Source organism: Eurosta solidaginis, chromosome 3, assembly GCF_040869045.1.
Source record: "Eurosta solidaginis isolate ZX-2024a chromosome 3, ASM4086904v1, whole genome shotgun sequence".
NCBI lineage: Eukaryota > Metazoa > Arthropoda > Insecta > Diptera > Tephritidae > Eurosta > Eurosta solidaginis.
In genome coordinates this window covers 152793228-152811658 of record NC_090321.1, presented here as the reverse complement: position 1 = coordinate 152811658, position 18431 = coordinate 152793228, and the positions used below count along the sequence as shown (strand labels likewise).

Here is an 18431-nt window from a genome sequence, read left to right as displayed (position 1 = left end):
TTAGTTCTTTGATGGATCGGGCGCTTCAGGATATTCATACCTGGGCATCTAATGTCGGGCTGAAAGTCAATGCGGAGAAGACGGATATGGTCTTGTTTACAAAGAGGTACAAGGTCCAAATTGGACCAGGCCTAAGTTAGGAGCGGTGACCTTACAGGAGAAACCTTGCACAAAATATCTAGGAATCATCCTAGACAGTAAGCTGTCATGGAAGCTCTACGTGGAGGAGAGGGTCAAGAAGGCCTCAACGGCACTCTATGCATGTAAAAGAATGCTGGGGTGTACGTGGGGCCTATCGCCCTCTCTTTCTCATTGGGTTTTTACAGCGATTGTAAGCCCTATTCTATACTATGGAGTTCTTGTTTGGTGGAAAGCCACACAAAAAACAACATACCTCAAAAAATTAGAGGGGGTATGCAGACTATCGATGCTTTGCATTACGGGAGCCCTGAAAACAACCCCGACGGCTGCACTGTATGCCATTCTGCACATTCCACCTGTAGACCTGGTAGCAAAGAACAAAGCGTTAACGACCGCAACCAGGCTCGATGCTTCGGGGCAGCTTGAGCGCCGACCATATGGCCATAGTAGTATAGCGTCATCAGTCACAAGACGAACAGACTACATGATTCCCTACCTGCACTTTGAGGGAGATCTTAAGGCCACAATAGAGGTGGACGGTTGGCGCAAGGGTGCGCAAATGGCGGACGAGGCGATACATGTGTACACCGATGGTTCCAAAATAGTGGAAGGAGTAGGGTCTGCGGTATACTGCGCTGATCCGGAAATAAGCAGATCCTACTGGCTGCCGGATTACTGTAGCGTTTTCCAAGCGGAAATATTAGCCGTAACCAAAGCAGTAGAAACCCTGGAAGAGAATAGCTTAAGCTGCAACCGTGTTAACTTTTATATTGACAGTCAAGCAGCAATTAAGGCAATAATCTCGCATAGCACAGCATCTAAATGCGTGTTAGAGTGTAAGCAGTCTCTGGAGAGAATCGGGACAGGGAGAAGCATACATCTATATTGGGTCCCAGGGCATATGGGAATAGATGGGAATTAGCTAAAAAGGGCGCATCCCTTGAAGCTTGCTCCGTAGACGTCCCAATTAGATTGGGCGAGATTAAGCGAAGGCGAGAGGTGCACATGATCGACCAAGCAGAAAAGGCGTGGGTTCAAGCGCGGGGCTGTAAAGTGTCGAAGATTATGTGTAGGTCTTACAACCTTAGACTAACACAGTTGCTTCTATCATTAAAAAGAGAGGACTGTAGAGTCATGACGGGTATTCTGACTAGACACTGCCTTCTGGCGTCACATGCCTTTAAATTAGGCTTGGCCAGTGATAGCAGGAGTAGAAAGTGCGGGTTGGAGGAGGAAACGATCGAGCACGTTCTGTGCTCGTGCCCTGCACTTGCCAGGCTAAGACTCCAGCTATTAGGAGTGATACAGCTGTCAGATCTAGAAGCAGCAAGTGGCTTAAGTCCTAGGAAGCTTCTAGTATTTGCCAAGAGGCGGAGTTATTTTATAACATAGGTCCTGGTTTTTGATAGGGTTTTTCAGTTTGGTCGTTAAAACAAACTTCTGGTAACACTACGGACTCAGTCAGTCTATGTGAGGTCCTCATGGACCGGCCAGTTCAACCTACCTACCTAGCAGCTTTCACCGCGTCGTCGACGATATGTTGATTTTTTTGTAAGTAGCCTGTAAGATTTTATTTTCATAGACTGAATGAACTAAACCAAAGATAAAAAAGGCTATACCTTCGCAATATTCTATACGAACATATAAGATAAGCAATTTCAAAATAACTGGTTTCTGACGAGCCATGATATTTGTATATGGTCTTATATGTAAATGGATGAGTGATTTCTATAAGAAAACTCATAGACAAATAATTTAGTGAAAAATTCGCTGTAGGGAAAATAACGAATAAATATTAAAGCTTTCGGGGATTCGGTTTAGGGGGTTGAGTGTACAAAATAAAGTCGTTAGAGAACATTTAAATATAAAATGAAGTTCTGAAAGGAAATAAATTAAAAGACGAATGCGTCTGGGCATGAACCATTGTGAATGCCTACAAGTGGAGAATCTGTCTATTCCTTCATTGGCATAAGTACCTGTCAAATAAGGCTGAAAGCGAGAACGGCTCTCACGAATGGCCATTGATTGTTTGCGGTAAATAAAATGATTTTCCATGAATTTCCCCATTCATTTATAAAATCTAGCAGAAAATAGGAGCAGCCAGCTAAGCAAACATTTCAGTCATATACAATGGTAACAATACTTAATTAAAATCAATAATTGTGAAGAAATCTTCTTGTTTTTAATATGACTTTAATAGCAAGACTGAAAATTATACGCCCTTAAATTAAATATCAATTTACGTTGTAAATAGTTTAAAATAAATTAACTTATAAAATATTTCATTTAACAATTTAATCGAGTCTACATAAATCACAGTCTCTAATATAAATAAAGGATACACTACATTGTAACATACATGCATACATATTTATCTGTTTTTTGCAGTACAGTGTCGGCAAAAATTGTAACCACACCCATAATGCATACTAACCCTTTTCCAGACCCTGTGGTCTGAAATGAAGTAAGTTTATCTTAAAGGCTAGCAGCATTTAGACAAGGAAATAAATAAAATATATTTGACAAACAGGTATATAAAAATTTAGGTTCCACGGTTTATGCAACTGCAAACAAGGGCATTTTAGCTGGGAAGCTTTTCATGCCAGAAATGCATTTGGCACGGTGACCGCTACGCGATAGTGATACCTCTGTTGAAATAACGATATATCCGTAGAAACAAGTGCGAAGATGGAAAAAAATTGGCAACATTGCTCACTTATATTATGTATAGCGTAAGTAATTAATAGATGCCACCAAGATTCCAGCGATATCTAGATGCTTGAAGGGGGCAAATGCCATATCCTGTGTGTGAAGTTGATTTTAATCGTAAAAAGTATTTGTTGGGTATTCGAACCTTTTTATTTGGTAGTGCCGGAAAAAGAACCGAGAGTAAGTTACCAGAAATATTTAGAAAATTCTCAACAGTATATATGTATGTAAATATAGCTATGCACTACGGATTTGCGCCGAAGTTGCAGTGGACTAGCTTTCTCTGATAATATTATTGACACGATAGACCGGCGAATCACGATTTCTGCTTTCTGCTATTAGAGAAATTTCATTGTCTCGGATCGTTTGAAAGTACAAATTTTCTTTCAAACCGAATAGATATATGTATGAAGGATCACATTATAAAAAAAAAAAACTTAAAAATAACTCCCCCAAAAATTGATTTTATCGAGATAGCCGGTACACGTGTTTCGTAAATCCGCTTTGATTTCGATTATTGACCATCAGAGAAAATAAACACGCTTACTTCCAAATCGAAACGGATATGAAACCCAGTTTCGCGAACTCGTAGCGATATCATCCTTAATTTTGTATTTATTGGATAGTTCAAATATATCCAACACTGTATGCATATTTGTATTAAGGAAATATGTGTAACTTACTATATTTTGATATCCATTGATTTTGAGACAATATTACATTTTCTTCTATTAAGTAATATGTATTAATATTAATAGAAATATGTATGTTTATGTGTTAGAATTATGATCTAATTAAGTTGATCGGCCTAGTTGAAAGCCTCCACCCTAAAACACATCTCTGCATGTGCGTGTCCAACGGGAAAGTGTACATGATATGCATCTTTAAAAGAAAGATGGGTCACACTTTAGATTGCAGTTGATTTTCTTCTTTTGTTTTCTCATTTGTTGTTCAGTTCGATTCGAGTTTGCTATGCGCGTTTGAAAATGTTTAGCTTGGCACGAGCCCGTTTGTATGTATTTCGCTTTTTGGTTGAGTTTTCCGCTCAAGAAAGGTTGACAATTGTGAAAGTGAATAGGAAGGGAAAAATGGAACGCAAACAGAATTATTTGGAATAATTGAGAAGTGTCCGAAGACTCTTGTGTATAGTACGTGGATATTTGCTCTTTGTGCAAAATTCAGAAACTACTGACGAGGTGAGGGTATCAAACCACATTCGATGTGGATTTGGTGGATTTGGATGCGAATTACATGCTTCTCGTTGGGACATATTAGAAGTCATCGGACAATTACTTTTCCAACTTACATATACATACATATGTATGTATATGAGCATATAAACTTTACTGATAATCGATATTAGTCGTAGATATTTGTGTTGAGTATTGGAGGTGCTGTGAGTGTTCTTGATGTAGTTGATGACTTTGGTGGCTACGTCGATGACTATTGTGTCGACTATGAACTGGAAGGTATTGTACATTATCGCGCGTAGTTGATGTTAAATGGTTTTCTTGCTCATTGTTATTATCATATAGTTTACGTTTACGATTGTGGTGAATACGACGAAAATATTGGTTGGCGTTATTTCTTTCGGATTGACGTTTTTTTGCGCTGTGCTTTGGTTCTGATTGATTTGTGTCTGACAAAACAATCAAGTTTTCAATTACGGGCGTCGTTAGTGTAACAGGATTGGGTTCATCAGTACGTAAATCATCGATGGAGGCCTTCGTATGATTAAATAATTGGCGTTGTAGATTTCCGCGTAGTTTATCATGGCCTTCTTTCCTGGTATTTTTTGGAGCAAAAGAAGCATAACCCACTAATTTTACGTCTAATCTTGGATATCTGTAAAATTAGTGATACATTAGTAATGAAATTCGTGCAATCATATATACAATATACACATATGTATCTGTTTTTATTAAATAATATTGTTACGAATATTAGCAAAAATAAGGGGTGCTGATGTCTCTAAGCCGATGCTAAGCAGCGACGTGAATTCACATCCATAGATCAATCACTATGTATCTACATAAACGAAGCAATAATTGCTTCTACACATATGTACAATGTACGTATACGAGCAGCGGAGAGTCAATGCACAAACACATGCATATATCTGAGATACTCCTGAAAGTATGCAATGAGAAAAACTATAAAATTGTGCAATTGTAGTTATAGCTGAGAAGTTTGAGAGCTGCTGGACTAGTAGGTTCTGGAAGCGCCTAGAAGATGCGAACGTTGAAATCCAAGAGTATAAAAGGCGGTAATTGTAGAGGCGCTGGAATTCAGTTTGATTTGAATTGTCAAGCAGTTTCGACTAAGACGCTATCTAGCGAGCAAGAGCAGTATTATTTTGAATAGTAAAGTTTCATTTGAGCTATCAATCAGTTTGGTTATTAGGCAAGCTATTCGTTGAGTGTTATTGTGAAGTACTTTAATAAAGGCCATTTGCGTTATTAAATATTGGAGTTATTTATTCAACAGTTTAGTGATTCGAACTCAGCAGAAGATTGCAAATAAGGGGAATTGCAAGTAAATTCGTTACAATTGGTGTCAGAAGAGGAATTGTTGAATAAATTCCAGAGGACAACAAGGACATGGAAAAGTTCAGTGAATTGAAGATCCAGCAACTGAAGAAGGAGTTGGAAAGCCGTGGATTGAATACAACCGGCATTAAACTCGAACTTCAGGCAGGACTACGAGAGGCAATGGAATTAGAAGGAATTGACGTGGAAGAGTATGAATTTCATCTTGATGGCGAGGAAACACCAAAATGGAAGAGACAGTTACGCAGACAGTTACGAGCACAGACTTGAACATGATTTTGGCTGCAATATCTGCTCAAACATCGACAGTGGCTTCTCAACTGGAATCTCAAAAGACATATATAACATCTCAACTGGCATCTCAACTAGAATCCCAGGAGAACCGTATAACATACAAGATGGAAGAACAGAAGACATATATGGCATCCCAACTGGAATCACAGGAGGCACGTATTTCAGAAATGACGTCGCAAGTGTCATGTCAACTGGAAGACCAAAAGACATATATGACATCTCAATTGGAAGCGCAAGAGGCACGTATATCTGAAATGTCGGCAGAAATTTTGGAACAGGTATCATCAAAACTGGAAGCGCAGGATGCAAAAATGGCTCAATTTCAGGCAGAAGTAGATGATTTAAAAGGTCGTATGGAGCAGTTACAACTAAATCGGCCAGCTGTTTCAGCAAGCAATCCAAAGGTAAAAACACCATCCTTTGACGGGTCTGTTCCTTTCCAGGTCTTTAAGCTACAGTTTGAGAAGATCGCAACAGTGAACAACTGGAATGCTGAAGATAAAGTTGCTGCACTCTTCGTAGCATTGAAAGGACCAGCTGCAGAAGTCTTACAGACTATTCCAGAGTACGAACGGAACAGCTATGAAGCATTGATGGCCGCTGTCGAGAGACGTTATGGAAGCGAGCATAGAAAACAGATATTCCAAATTGAGTTGCAAAACCGTCACCAAAGAGCGAATGAGACTTTGCAGGAGTTTGTCTCGGATGTTGAAAGGTTGACACATTTGGCAAATGCGGACGCACCCGTGGAGTACACCGAGAGGGTAAAAATCCAGAGTTTTATAAATGGCATACGGTACGTAGAAACGAAGCGAGCGACATATGCAAACCCAAAACCTACATTCGCAGCAACGGTATCCCATGCACTGACTCAAGAAACAGCATTGCTTCTGTGTAAGCCAGTTTACAAAGCACGCCGTGTGGCGGTAGGAAGGCCAGAGTGGGTAGACGCAATGTTGGAGGCGCTGAAAGGATCGCAAAAGCGAAGTGAAAAAGTTATCAAATGTTTCAAATGCGGGAAGTCCGGTCACATTGCCCGTCATTGCGATCTTGATCCTAGTAGTTCCAACAATGTGGGTGGCCGTAAACGCAAAGCTGGAGGAGATGAGCAAGAGCGAGTAAGAGGTAGAGATCGAGAGCTAGATCCAGCTATTGAATGCCCTGTGATATCTGTGTTGAAAATTGGTAGAAAATCGAGCAGTCTTACCGTCAGAGGGAATGTGGATGGCAAAGAACCTGTACTGACTGTAGATACGGGCGCATCTCATTCCTTGATTCGATCTGATTTGGTCTACAGGAGAGTAAAGTCATTACCTGGAACAAGATTACGTACGGTCACAGGCGAGTATAACCAAGTCCAGGGAGAAGTGATATGTGAAGTCCTAATTGGGAAGGTCATGGTTTTACACAAATTCGTTGTGGCGGAGATCGTTGATGAAGTCATATTGGGAGTGGACTTCTTGGTTGACCATGACATCAGTATCGATATGCGGAGAAAAATTATGCGCTATAAGACCAGGACATACCACTTAACTTTAGTTTGGAAAAAGGGTTCAGCAGTAAGCGAGTGCTGGTGGAGGAGATTCGGCAGAGACCACGAAAGTCAAGGAAAGTAGATCGAGCAAAGGTTGATGGATCGAATGGGCCAAATAAAGCGAAATCAAAAGTACCTGCGAGAAAAACACTGGCATTGACAAACCCTAATGGACGCACTAAAACGACTGAACGAATTTTCCAGAAAGAATGCAAGGGTGGTTTCAAGCCAGCGCGGACTACTGTTGTGAAACGTCAAGACGATACTGATGATGCAAAGTCAATCCGTCAAGATCAAGCTCTGCGAAGTAGTTCTTCATTGGCCAAGCAACAGAGTGCGAGGGAACGATCCAGGATAATGAGTAGTAAGATGAAATACAGGTACGATAAGGAAAATAATTTGGAAGGTTTCCGGGAGGGAGATCTGGTACTGCTATACAACCCTCACCGGCGGAAAGGTGTTCCATCCAAATATCGGTGCAGTTGGAAGGCCCGTACAGAGTTGTGAAGACGATCAGTGATGTCGTCTAAAGCATACAAGCAATTGGGAAATCAAGAAATAGAAGAGTGTTACATTTGGCGATGCTAGCAGCGTTTAGATCGAGAGATTTGTCTGATCGGGACGATCAGACTTAGGTGGAGGGCAGTGTTACGAATATTAGCAAAACTAAGGGGTGCTGCTGTCTCTAAGCCGATGCTAAGCAGTGACGTGAATTCACATCCATAGATCAATCACTATGTATCTACATAAACGAAACAATAATTGCGTCTACACATATGTACCATGTACGTATACGAGCATCGGAGAGTCAATGCACAAACACATGCATATATCTGAGATACTCCTGAAAGTATGCAATGAGAAAACTATAAAATTGTGCAATTGCAGTTACAGCTGAGAAGTTTGAGAGCTGCTGGACTAGTAGGTTCTGGAAGCGCCTAGAAGATGCGAACGTTGAAATCCAAGAGTATAAAAGGCGGTAATTGTAGAGGCGCTGGAATTCAGTTTGATTTGAATTGTCAAGCAGTTTCGACTAAGACGCTATCTAGCGAGCAAGAGCAGTATTATTTTGAATAGTAAAGTTTCATTTGAGCTATCAATCAGTTTGGTTATTAGGCAAGCTATTCGTTGAGTGTTATTGTGAAGTACTTTAATAAAGGCCATTTGCGTTATTAAATATTTGAGTTATTTATTCAACAGTTTAGTGATTCGAACTCAGCAGAAGATTGCGAATAAGGGGAATTGCAAGTAAATTCGTTACAATATCTAGATACATATATAAAAGCGAATTGCTGTGTGTTATAGCGTTTTCTTTTCTGAAATAAACTGTTGCCTAAGTAAATGGCAAAGCCTTAATAGAGTTACTCCTACCCCAAAAGTTTTTGAACATTTATAGTGCATGCAAAGATCATATATGGCTACCCCGTGTATTAGCTGATAATAAAAATTCATTAGCAATTATTTCCTTCATTTCAATTTTCTTCGTCTAAAAATATGTGAAGTTACGAAAATAAATTGCCACGATCAGCTAGTTTAGCAGAGTTGCACTGCCACACCGCCATTTTTTGCAGGGTAAAAGTGTAACGCTTTTGCGTTGCGAGCAGGCAACAATTTTCACAAAAGAACGGAATACCCCGTAAAGACGTTACCTGCTTTTTAGAACAGAACAAAATATATTTACAACCCTTGCGTGGCGTACAAAAAGCGTAACACTTTTGCCAGAAAAGAAAACGCTATTATAGTCTCGCTCAAACTCATAAGCTGCTTGACCGATTGGATATGTTTTTTTAACACGCTTATATCAGCTTCACTTATATGTATGCTTGTTTGAGGAGAGTTAGGCCCATCTAGTGACAATTATTGAAGACTCGCGGCAGTGGTTAAATAACTCGCTACGAAACGAATTGTGCCTAATAGAGGATACACGAACCTCTGTGCTACGGTGCTAGGTGCTATCAACATCAAATATCTAAGTTTATTGTAGATACTAAAACGGCACCATGATTGCGTGTTTCTTTTTTTTTTTTTAACTATATATATTATTTTTGTTGTGGTTGGTTTGGAAAAAAAATTATTTGCAAAAGGAGTTGGTGCCACGAATCCTATTAGGAAAAATTTTAATTCGCTTTATCTCCGCAGTGAAGAAGGTATCCAAAATGTATTATAGAGATTCCATATATGAATGTATGAGTGTTGAAAGTTGGAGTGGGAGGGGAGATAAATGGAATAAATGATAGGAAAGAATAAGAAGAAAAATGGAATATAAATTAGAAGAGAATGGGATAGAGAGAGAAAAGAGGAAGCGAGGCTCACCTTTTAATGTAGGCAAACCAAATTGCAGGCAGAACAAAGTCTGCCGGGTACATTATGTTTTACATAAATAAATGACGAAAGTCATTAAAAAGTAAATAAGTAAATTTTTTTGAAAGCATAAATGAGGGGATGTGTGGAATAATGGTATAAGTCGAGTTACACCGTTTTTCCATAAATCAACTAAATAAAAAAAGCACGATTACAAACACATACCATATTAATCTTAGAAAATAATAGTGATATTTAACAAAGATATTAGCTCCATTTATGGAAAAACGGTATAACTCTCTAAGTTGTGAACCATCGAAATCTTGCAGTAGTGAATCATCGAAATGGTATGAAAATATATTCAATGTCGTAGACCAGAAAGAACTGAAAAATAAAAGAATTGAATTGGTTTCAAAAACGACTAAGCAGACAGGGAACTCCATTGTTAAAAATAGAAAAAGTTTAAAAATGAAAAAGTAGTAGAAAAAAAATTGCTAAAAATAACAAACGGAAATAACAAATAGTTATAAGCACATCTAAATAATAGAATATAAGGTATTTAACAATGGTTATTAATGTATCTACTGTTTTGTTCAATAAAGTATCTCAATCAAAATATTTGATATTCGATCTATGGAATAACGGTATAACTCAAAAAAAAAAAAAGAAATCATCCATTTTCTAATAAAATTATGTATATATAAAATTTGTTACTTTTTCTTATCAAAGAATCATACTATCTAAAATCCTATCAAGTTTTTTCACTTTTCTCAAAAGGTTGATTCTTGAGTTATACCGTTATTCCACACATCCCCTAAAATGTGCATTTTCCTTGATTTTGAGTAGATAAAAAATCTTGAGTTCCAAGCTTAAAAGGAAAGGTAAATAAGTTAAATATGAAAAAATATGTGGGTTTTCGAAATAGTAAACTTTGAGTCTAACGGTCAATGTGAAAATTTTTGTGTTTGTGTTAACAAAAACTTTACGTATATTAGTAAATTGAAAATTAAGTGATCGACAAAATTTACGCCTTGTGCTGTTTGCGCAGATTGCCTGGATATATCAGCCATTCGGTGATTTAAGGCACCTAGATCTGTCTAGAGATATACGCCGCCGCCGCCGACTTTCGTCGTTTTTCGCACGCCGCTGCCGAATTTCACATATATCGGCGCGGCGGCGGCGGCGTTTGGCACGTTACTATATTTTTTTACTCATTTAAGACTGTCTGGGTCGTTTATTGTTCATGTCGAATATCGGTCCGATATGGTCTACCAACGGATGCGCATCACTGCGAGTTATAAGGTTCCAATTGCGAAATTTAACTCTTTTTAACCGTTCCAAAGTTATTTAAATAAATATAGTTTAAAAAAACTAAAAAACACGCTTTTAAATATTTAGTTTTAGTATCTAAAATCCACTTAGATATTTGATGTTGATAGCACCGTAGATCAGAGGTTCGTGTCTCCTCTATTAGGCACAACTCGTTTTGTAGCGAGTTATTTAAAGCAGAGTCATTGGTGCCGTTTGTCGTATCGCTGTTGTCGTCGTCCCTAACGTAATAAGCTGTTTATCGTTACGACGGTAAACCAAAAACCAATTGGTTGGCTACGATACGGTTACGGCCTTAGCAGCACAATTAATCGGTTGCATTGATTCCCATAAGGTTGGTCGAATCAGCTGTTAGAAGGTTACCGATACGGTTACCGATAAAGCACCAATGTCTGCAGCTTTAACTACTGCGCCAGATGGTCTAACTCTAACCAAGCATACATACAAGTGAAGCTAATATAAGCGTGTTAAAAACAGGCGCTTTCAATGCCACTTTAACACGGACTTTGTATCACCGAATTTACCAAGTTATTAAAAGAAAACACTAAAAGAAATATTAAGTAATAAATTTAAATGCTGACATTGCATAATTTTTTCAAAAAATTAATAAAGAATAATGAGTTCAAATAAAATTACACAAGTCGAACATGTTTTCAAATTGTCCTCAAGTTGTTAAAAAAGTAAGTTGCCCGAAAAAGATTTCGATTTTTCGAAAATTCTTTACCCCGGAGAAGCGAAATCAGTGATGCAAAATCTTTTAGTAGGTTCCAGGGATTTAAATACTCCTTTAAAATGATTCCCACCTCATACTTAAGTTGAAGATATATGTACGTGTGAGAAGGGTTTGAAAAATCACTTGGCCTTATATTCAAACATCTGTTGTTTATTTGCAAAACTATAAAATAGCGTCTGAAATGTTAATTTTGATTCTGACACTTCATCATTCAAAACCCAAGTCTCTCGGTTTGACATTCCATTAAGTTGGCAGTCCTATCCTCAACTAGTCCCTTGGAATGAATCACATTGATTATAGCCTATCAACCAAGTTTAAATATCACCTACATGTTACGGCTCCTGTTACATATGTGAATACGTAGGCACATATATTAACCAGGTGAGGCCTTGACCTTCGCAAGAACACTCAAAGTGGTGAAACAAAAGCTTTCCCAAGACAGTCGAACAAATGACCGGGTGTGCTACTACTCTAACGTGGTGGACAGACGAACTAGTTTGAAAACTGATGCTACGCAGTAATTCATAATGAATTCTTGTATCAAAAAGCCGGAAAACAACAGTTTGGACTGAGCATATATCCCTAACATCTTTCAACTTAAAATCGGCCGACTTTCATTCTAAAATATCGTTTTGGTTTAACGAAGACTATTGATATCAATGATTAGAACACAAACTTCTGCAAATTTTTATCTACATTTTAAATATTTTATCCAAGGTACTTGTAAAATTTAAATTACGTAGATTCACCGAGGATTATAGGTGTATTTTTTTCAAGCGAGCTTGAAGAAAACGCTTCAACTAGCCAAACAGTTTCATTATGCCAAACCCATACAGATGGTGGAGGTTTATCAGCTAATTGTTACTTTTTTTCGCTGCTACGACATTTCTACTTCTACCGCAGTATGTTTTTGACACTCAATCAGAGAATTACAAAAACAAAATACATGAAATGCGTGTGTTTGTTTGTATGTATGTCACCCTGCCGCCACGCTATTATTTTTGTTTATCTGCACATTCGTGTGTTCATTTCATTCGCTCGTTCACAATAGTGCCCTATTTTTGAATATGCAACACTATACAACACTATCAATCAGGTCGACAATTACCTAAGCGGTTTCAACGGAAAGCGCTTAGCCAACTCAACTGGATTACTTTTTATTGTTGCTTTCCATGCAATTCGGTAAGCTAGCTAGTGTTTTAATTGTACTAGTTAGAACGAAATACAGCTTATATGATTTTCACCCTTGAGTTACGCAGCTTATGATTTCGGAGGCGGCACCCTTGCCCGAATAGTTACTCCCTAACGTTTTCAGGTGTTTCTATGACGTAGCTCGGCCGCGTAGCGCCAGAAAAACATAAGTCAGAAAGTCTTCGGAGCTACACCTTGAGCTTCTAGGAAAGTGACGTCGACGAAGGTATGAGTGAGAAGTCGCAGTTTTATAGCTGTGCTGGCAAATGGTGTGAGTGCCAAGAGGCGTGATAGAGACTGGTGGTCGGGATTGGTACTGTTCGCACATCGGGAATTGTAGCTCTTAAAAATAGCCGAAAAAAAACTGGATGCGCCCTTTGGCGTGATCAACAATAGGCCAGCATTGATGCTAATCGTTAAAGCTGTGTCACTAGGGTCATGAATTTAATAGACCATTGATAGGAACCATAAGTCGCTTTTGTGCGTGACCAGCAAGGAGCCACAAAAGATTTAAAGAAATCGTGTCGACGACGAGTATTAGGAGTTAACGCGGAACATCTCCTTCGGTGAAATTGCGCTTGCATAAGCCATACAGCCAAAAGTTTGATCACTTTAAGTATTTCTATTTTTTTTTGACAGACGCAGCAGTACCAGTCCCTAGGATCCCCGGTCGGTTCGAATTCTCCCTGGAGTAAGTGAACGAAGGACAGTCCCTCCGCAAGGAGCTACTCCAAAAACCCCTGATCTTTCCGAAAGGGCCAAAACGTTGATTTCCTTAAATACATATAAACTAAACCTTTCCTAAATATTATTTCCTTAAATAGAAAAATCAAGTTTTTTAAAGTAAGAACGCCGGCGTACGCTTTGAGCTGGTGTTGAGCAACTCTTCGCATACTTGCGAAAAAAATTTCAGGTCTAAAAATTGTATTGACTCAGCACAAACAAGTGCTTTTAAGAAGGAGGGCTTGATTCCCAGTGGGGACATGCATTTTGCCAGTCTGAAGTGTCTGAAGACCAAAAGTATTTCTGCCTCTACACATGAGTAAATAGCCATTGTATAGAGATGCGCAGACAGAGACTGAGTAAGTCGTCTTGCCATCATTCAGGGCGTGCCTCACATTTTCGCCATATAATGTAAACTAATTAGTGAATTTCATGGACTATCAAGTGAATGCATTTATAGAGCAGAAATATATAACTCGAAGAACCTTATCCGAGTACTCCAATACTCACCTGATGTTAATTTCTATACAGTGCAACCTCTGTTTGCATGCCGATAACTGCTCCCTATACAACCTTCACCCCAGTCATTCGATCGAGAGAGGAGTGGGGAAAAGGAATTATCTGGGGCATGGGACCGGTTAACTTGTTCACGGATGGGTCCAAGCTGGATGGAAAGGTTGGGGGGGGGGGGTCTTTTGTCAAGAGCTAAAGGTAAGCGGCAAGTTTAAGTTGGCTGCATTGTATTCCAAGCGGAAGTTGCTGCGATTAAGGATGCGGTGGATGGAATGCTATCCAGTGCTACTACGGTTAGGGGATTTAACATCTACTCTGATAGCCAAGCGGCTATCAAGGCCTTGAGCTCAACTACAGTGCGATCGAGGGTGGTTAAGATTATCTGGGTCCCGGGCCATAGTGATATCCCGGGTAACTGTCAAGCGGATCTCTTAGCCCGCATCGGTACAACTGAACCGGATGAAGATGGCTGTAGGGATTTCGGGATCCCGCTGGCCACCTGTGGATCGCTCCTCCATAGCTGGGCCTCTAGTCAGCTCAACAAACGTTGGGCGGACACCACGTCTTGCAGAGTAGCAACATCTTTCCGGCCGAAAGTGGATGGCAGGAGGTCTGCTGAAATAATTGGGTTCACTAAGGCTCACCTATCAATGGTCATTGGGGTTTTGACAGGGCACTGTCCCATGGGTATCCATGCGGTACGTCTCAATATACTGGAAACTCCATCCTGCTGCAGCTGTATGGAGGATGATGAGGTGGAATCACCAAATCACTTTATGCTTGATTGCCCAGCTTTTACCAGAACTAGGCGAAAGTACTTCGGCCACGACTCACTTGGATCTCCCGAGTATTTATCCAAAGTTGAGATCGGTATCATTCGGAGCTTTATCCTTGCTACCCAACGATTCTCTAAGTAGCTAGATCTAAGTCACCGTTATTTTTGGTGTATGTGGTATCACAACGAACCTTCGTGTTGTCCAAGTAAGCTATCCTTATCAGGGCAGCTACCACCTAACCTAACCTAACCTCTGTTTATCTAACAAGTACTTTACATCTCAATTACCTCCACAGTCCAAATTAACACTTATTAGCAGAAGTGGCTCTCCATGGGAGTTCTAAGGGAAAATTATTTTGACTGTCAATGTTATTTGAATTTTAGTTTAAAACACACAATTTAGGCAGGGCAAAGCCTGCCGGGTCAGCTATGTAGTTTCTAATGAAAAGTGTAAAATTCAAAATTTGAAGACCAAATTCGTTGAATTCTGTGAATTTTGTTTAAATATTGAGTTTGGATTAATAGGAAATTTGATATAGAAAGAGCTAATTTTAATTGAAGATAAACAAAACAGATAAATATAAAAGAAGTAGTGAATACTGTCTAAGAGTGTGATATTTACGTGATCAGCATTAGATATTACGCATTAATATTCGAAATTCGAATAAGGTACGATTGAATCTAAATTAAATTTTCTAGTTAGAAATATATTCATAAATATAGAGCATGTAAAATATTAACTGTCGTACCTAAACCACATTCGCTTATTTCTTCATAATCATATCACTGAATTTCACTGAAATATGAATTTTTTTGGAGCTTCATGCAAACAAAAGTCATAGAGAAATGAATGAATGAAATGAACAGGTAAATCGAGGATGCCCCAAAATCCTCAGTGTAGAAGTAAGGAAAAAACTGGGAAACTTGATAGGTGAGCACAAAGAAAATGATCAAATGATACCAAGTAAGGAAGGCTAAGTTCGGGTGTAACCGAACATTACATACTCAGCTGAGAGCTTTGGAGACAAAATAAGGCAAAATCACCATGTAGGAAAATGAACCTAGGGTTATCCTGGAATGTGTTTGTATGACATGGGTATCAAATGAAAGATATTAAAGGGAGTGGGCCATAGTTCTTTACGCCTTTTCAAGATATCGTTATAAAGGTGGACCAGGGGTGACTCTAGAATGTGTTTGTACGATATGGGTATCAAATTAAAGGTATTAATGAGGGTTTCAAAAGGGAGTGACCTTTAGTTTTATATGTGAAGGCGTTTTCGAGATATCGACCAAAATGTGGACCGGGGTGACACAGAATATCATCTGTCGGGTAATGCTAATTTATTTATTTTTAATTTCACAAACAGTATTCCTGCCATGATTCCAAAGGCCTTTTGATTTCGCCTGCAGAACTTTTTCATTTTCTTCTACTTAGTGATGGACGATATTTCACTATTGGTGATTGCATCGCCGCGAATGAAAAATCGCTAATAATAGTAGCGATAGATATCGAAATATATCAGTGATTGGCGATTTTCCTTCATTCGATTCTTTTCAATGATAATCACCTCTGGCAGCATTTCGCCAATAGCGATATTTCTTCATGAAGAATGAAAATTAGCTCTGGCAGCACTCGATTGTGTTTACTTTTAGCTAGTTTGCTCTTTCAGGCGACGTTATTTTGAATTGATATTTTTATATACGACATTTTGATCTGGTTGGCTGCGAAAATTTGGTTGTATTAATTTATTAAAAATCCGTTTTAATGCCAAGTGAAAGATGACAGCAAATTATAGTAAAAAAAAGAAGTGAAATGTGGCAATTTTATGAGCCCATAAATGAAACGCATGCAAAGTCCGGTGATAATTGTAAAAGTGCCCGTTCGTATAAATATTTCATGAAGTGTATAAAAGAGATTAAATGACTGAATTTTTTTGTTTTTGATTACATTATGTGATCCTGGGTATTTAGACTTGGTCTAAGATTGGTTGCCTTGTAATTCCTAAGTTAATACTTTTAGGCAGTAGCTATTAGCAGTTTTATAAAATTTGTGTTTTTGATGGAAAAATAAAAGAATTATAGAAATATATATCAATCGTGTTATTGTAAACCGATGTAACTCAAAACTTAAATTTTTTGGGAGAATGCAATTCAAGTTTTGGCATATTGTATGGTTGAATTCTCCGGCTAATTTTTAATTAAAATATTTTTATAATAGTTTGAAGAATTTGCTATATTTTTACTCTGCATTTTTCATTCAAAATTAATTCACTTTACTATAAAAATATTATGCAGCCAAATACAACTTTCAGAATAAATTAATACGGAATATTTCTGAATACATCGGTGTAGTATAAAAATAATAGTAAATAAATTATCTTTTTATAGTGTTACATATACAGATTTATTTCGGGTTGATTCATCTTACATTTAAAAATGAAAGCATTTTCAATTAGCAAAATTTATAAAACAAAGATGCGTAGACATCTATTTCCGCCAGTTTCATCTCATTGAGTGTAATACGAAACTGAACATAATGTCGTCAGCCAGTTAATAATATTGTATCATAATATCTCAGAAAATTAGAATTTCACATTACATCAGTTTACAATAAAAGGTACATATTTTTTTCTTTTTATTCCAATTTTGGTTCATATATTCTGTATACTAAACTAAATTAATGTATAACATTCAATCTACTCCGGTAACAAATTTAAACATTCCTTTTTTATATCCAAGTATACAAATTGCACATTCGCTTATTAAAAACAAGTAAGAACGGGACTGTCTTCGGCTGTGCCGAAGACTTCATACCTTTCATGAATGGGGCTGAACAATAATCTTATCCCGTTTGTAATCTCCGAATAATCGGATGTATAAGATAAGAAATATATAGTGAACAGATCTACATACCTTAACGATTTTTAAGATAAATATAAAATAAAAAACAGGTAGGTACTTCCTGTGAGGATGCAAAGTTTCAGGTTTTTTGTGGTCTGCGTGTAAAAACTATGACTACGAATCACGTATTTCAAAAATATATGACGAAAACGTAACTATTTGATGAAATTTGATGAATTTTGAAGATTCTAGCCGTAAAAAAGGGGTCAAAATGACAGTTTTTATGAAGTATATAATATATATACGACCGATCTCTATGATTTTTTCAGACAACAATATAAGCATTTTGTGAAATTTGAAGCTTCTAACTGTTAAAACGTGACAGAAATTGCGCAAAGTTTCTTATCTGAACAATCGGTTGTATGGGATATATACTATATATACCACCGGTATCTATGATTTTGTCAGACAACAATATATGCTATACACGTAAGCATTTGGTGAAATTTGAACATATCTAAACGATTTTTAAGATAAATATAAAATAAAAAATAGGTAGGTAATCTGTGTGAGGATGCAAAGCTTCACGTTTTTTGTGGTCTGCATGTAAAAACTATGGCTACGAATCACGTATTTCAAAAATATATGACGTAAACGTAACTATTTGATGAAATTTGATGAATCTTGAAGCTTCTAGCCGTAAAAAAGGGGTCAATATGACAGTTTATATGAAGTATATAATATATATACCACCGATCTCTATGATTTTTTCAGACAACAATATATGCTATATACGAA

General features: G+C 37.8%; 1 protein-coding gene across 3 annotated transcripts in view; it reads right to left on the bottom strand.

Annotated features, from left to right (window-relative positions):
- Positions 1 to 18431, bottom strand: part of ana (anachronism) — a 216915-nt gene that overhangs the window by 51715 nt on the left and 146769 nt on the right. The window contains exon 6 of one of the 3 annotated variants that reach the window (XM_067773302.1): positions 2328 to 4695. The exons of the other annotated variants lie outside the window; for them this stretch is intronic. Coding sequence (XP_067629403.1) covers positions 4194 to 4695 — 502 coding nt within the window. The 3' untranslated portion in view covers positions 2328 to 4193. Of the gene's footprint in view, positions 1 to 2327; positions 4696 to 18431 lie in introns of those variants that run through there. 3 annotated transcript variants of the gene reach the window in all.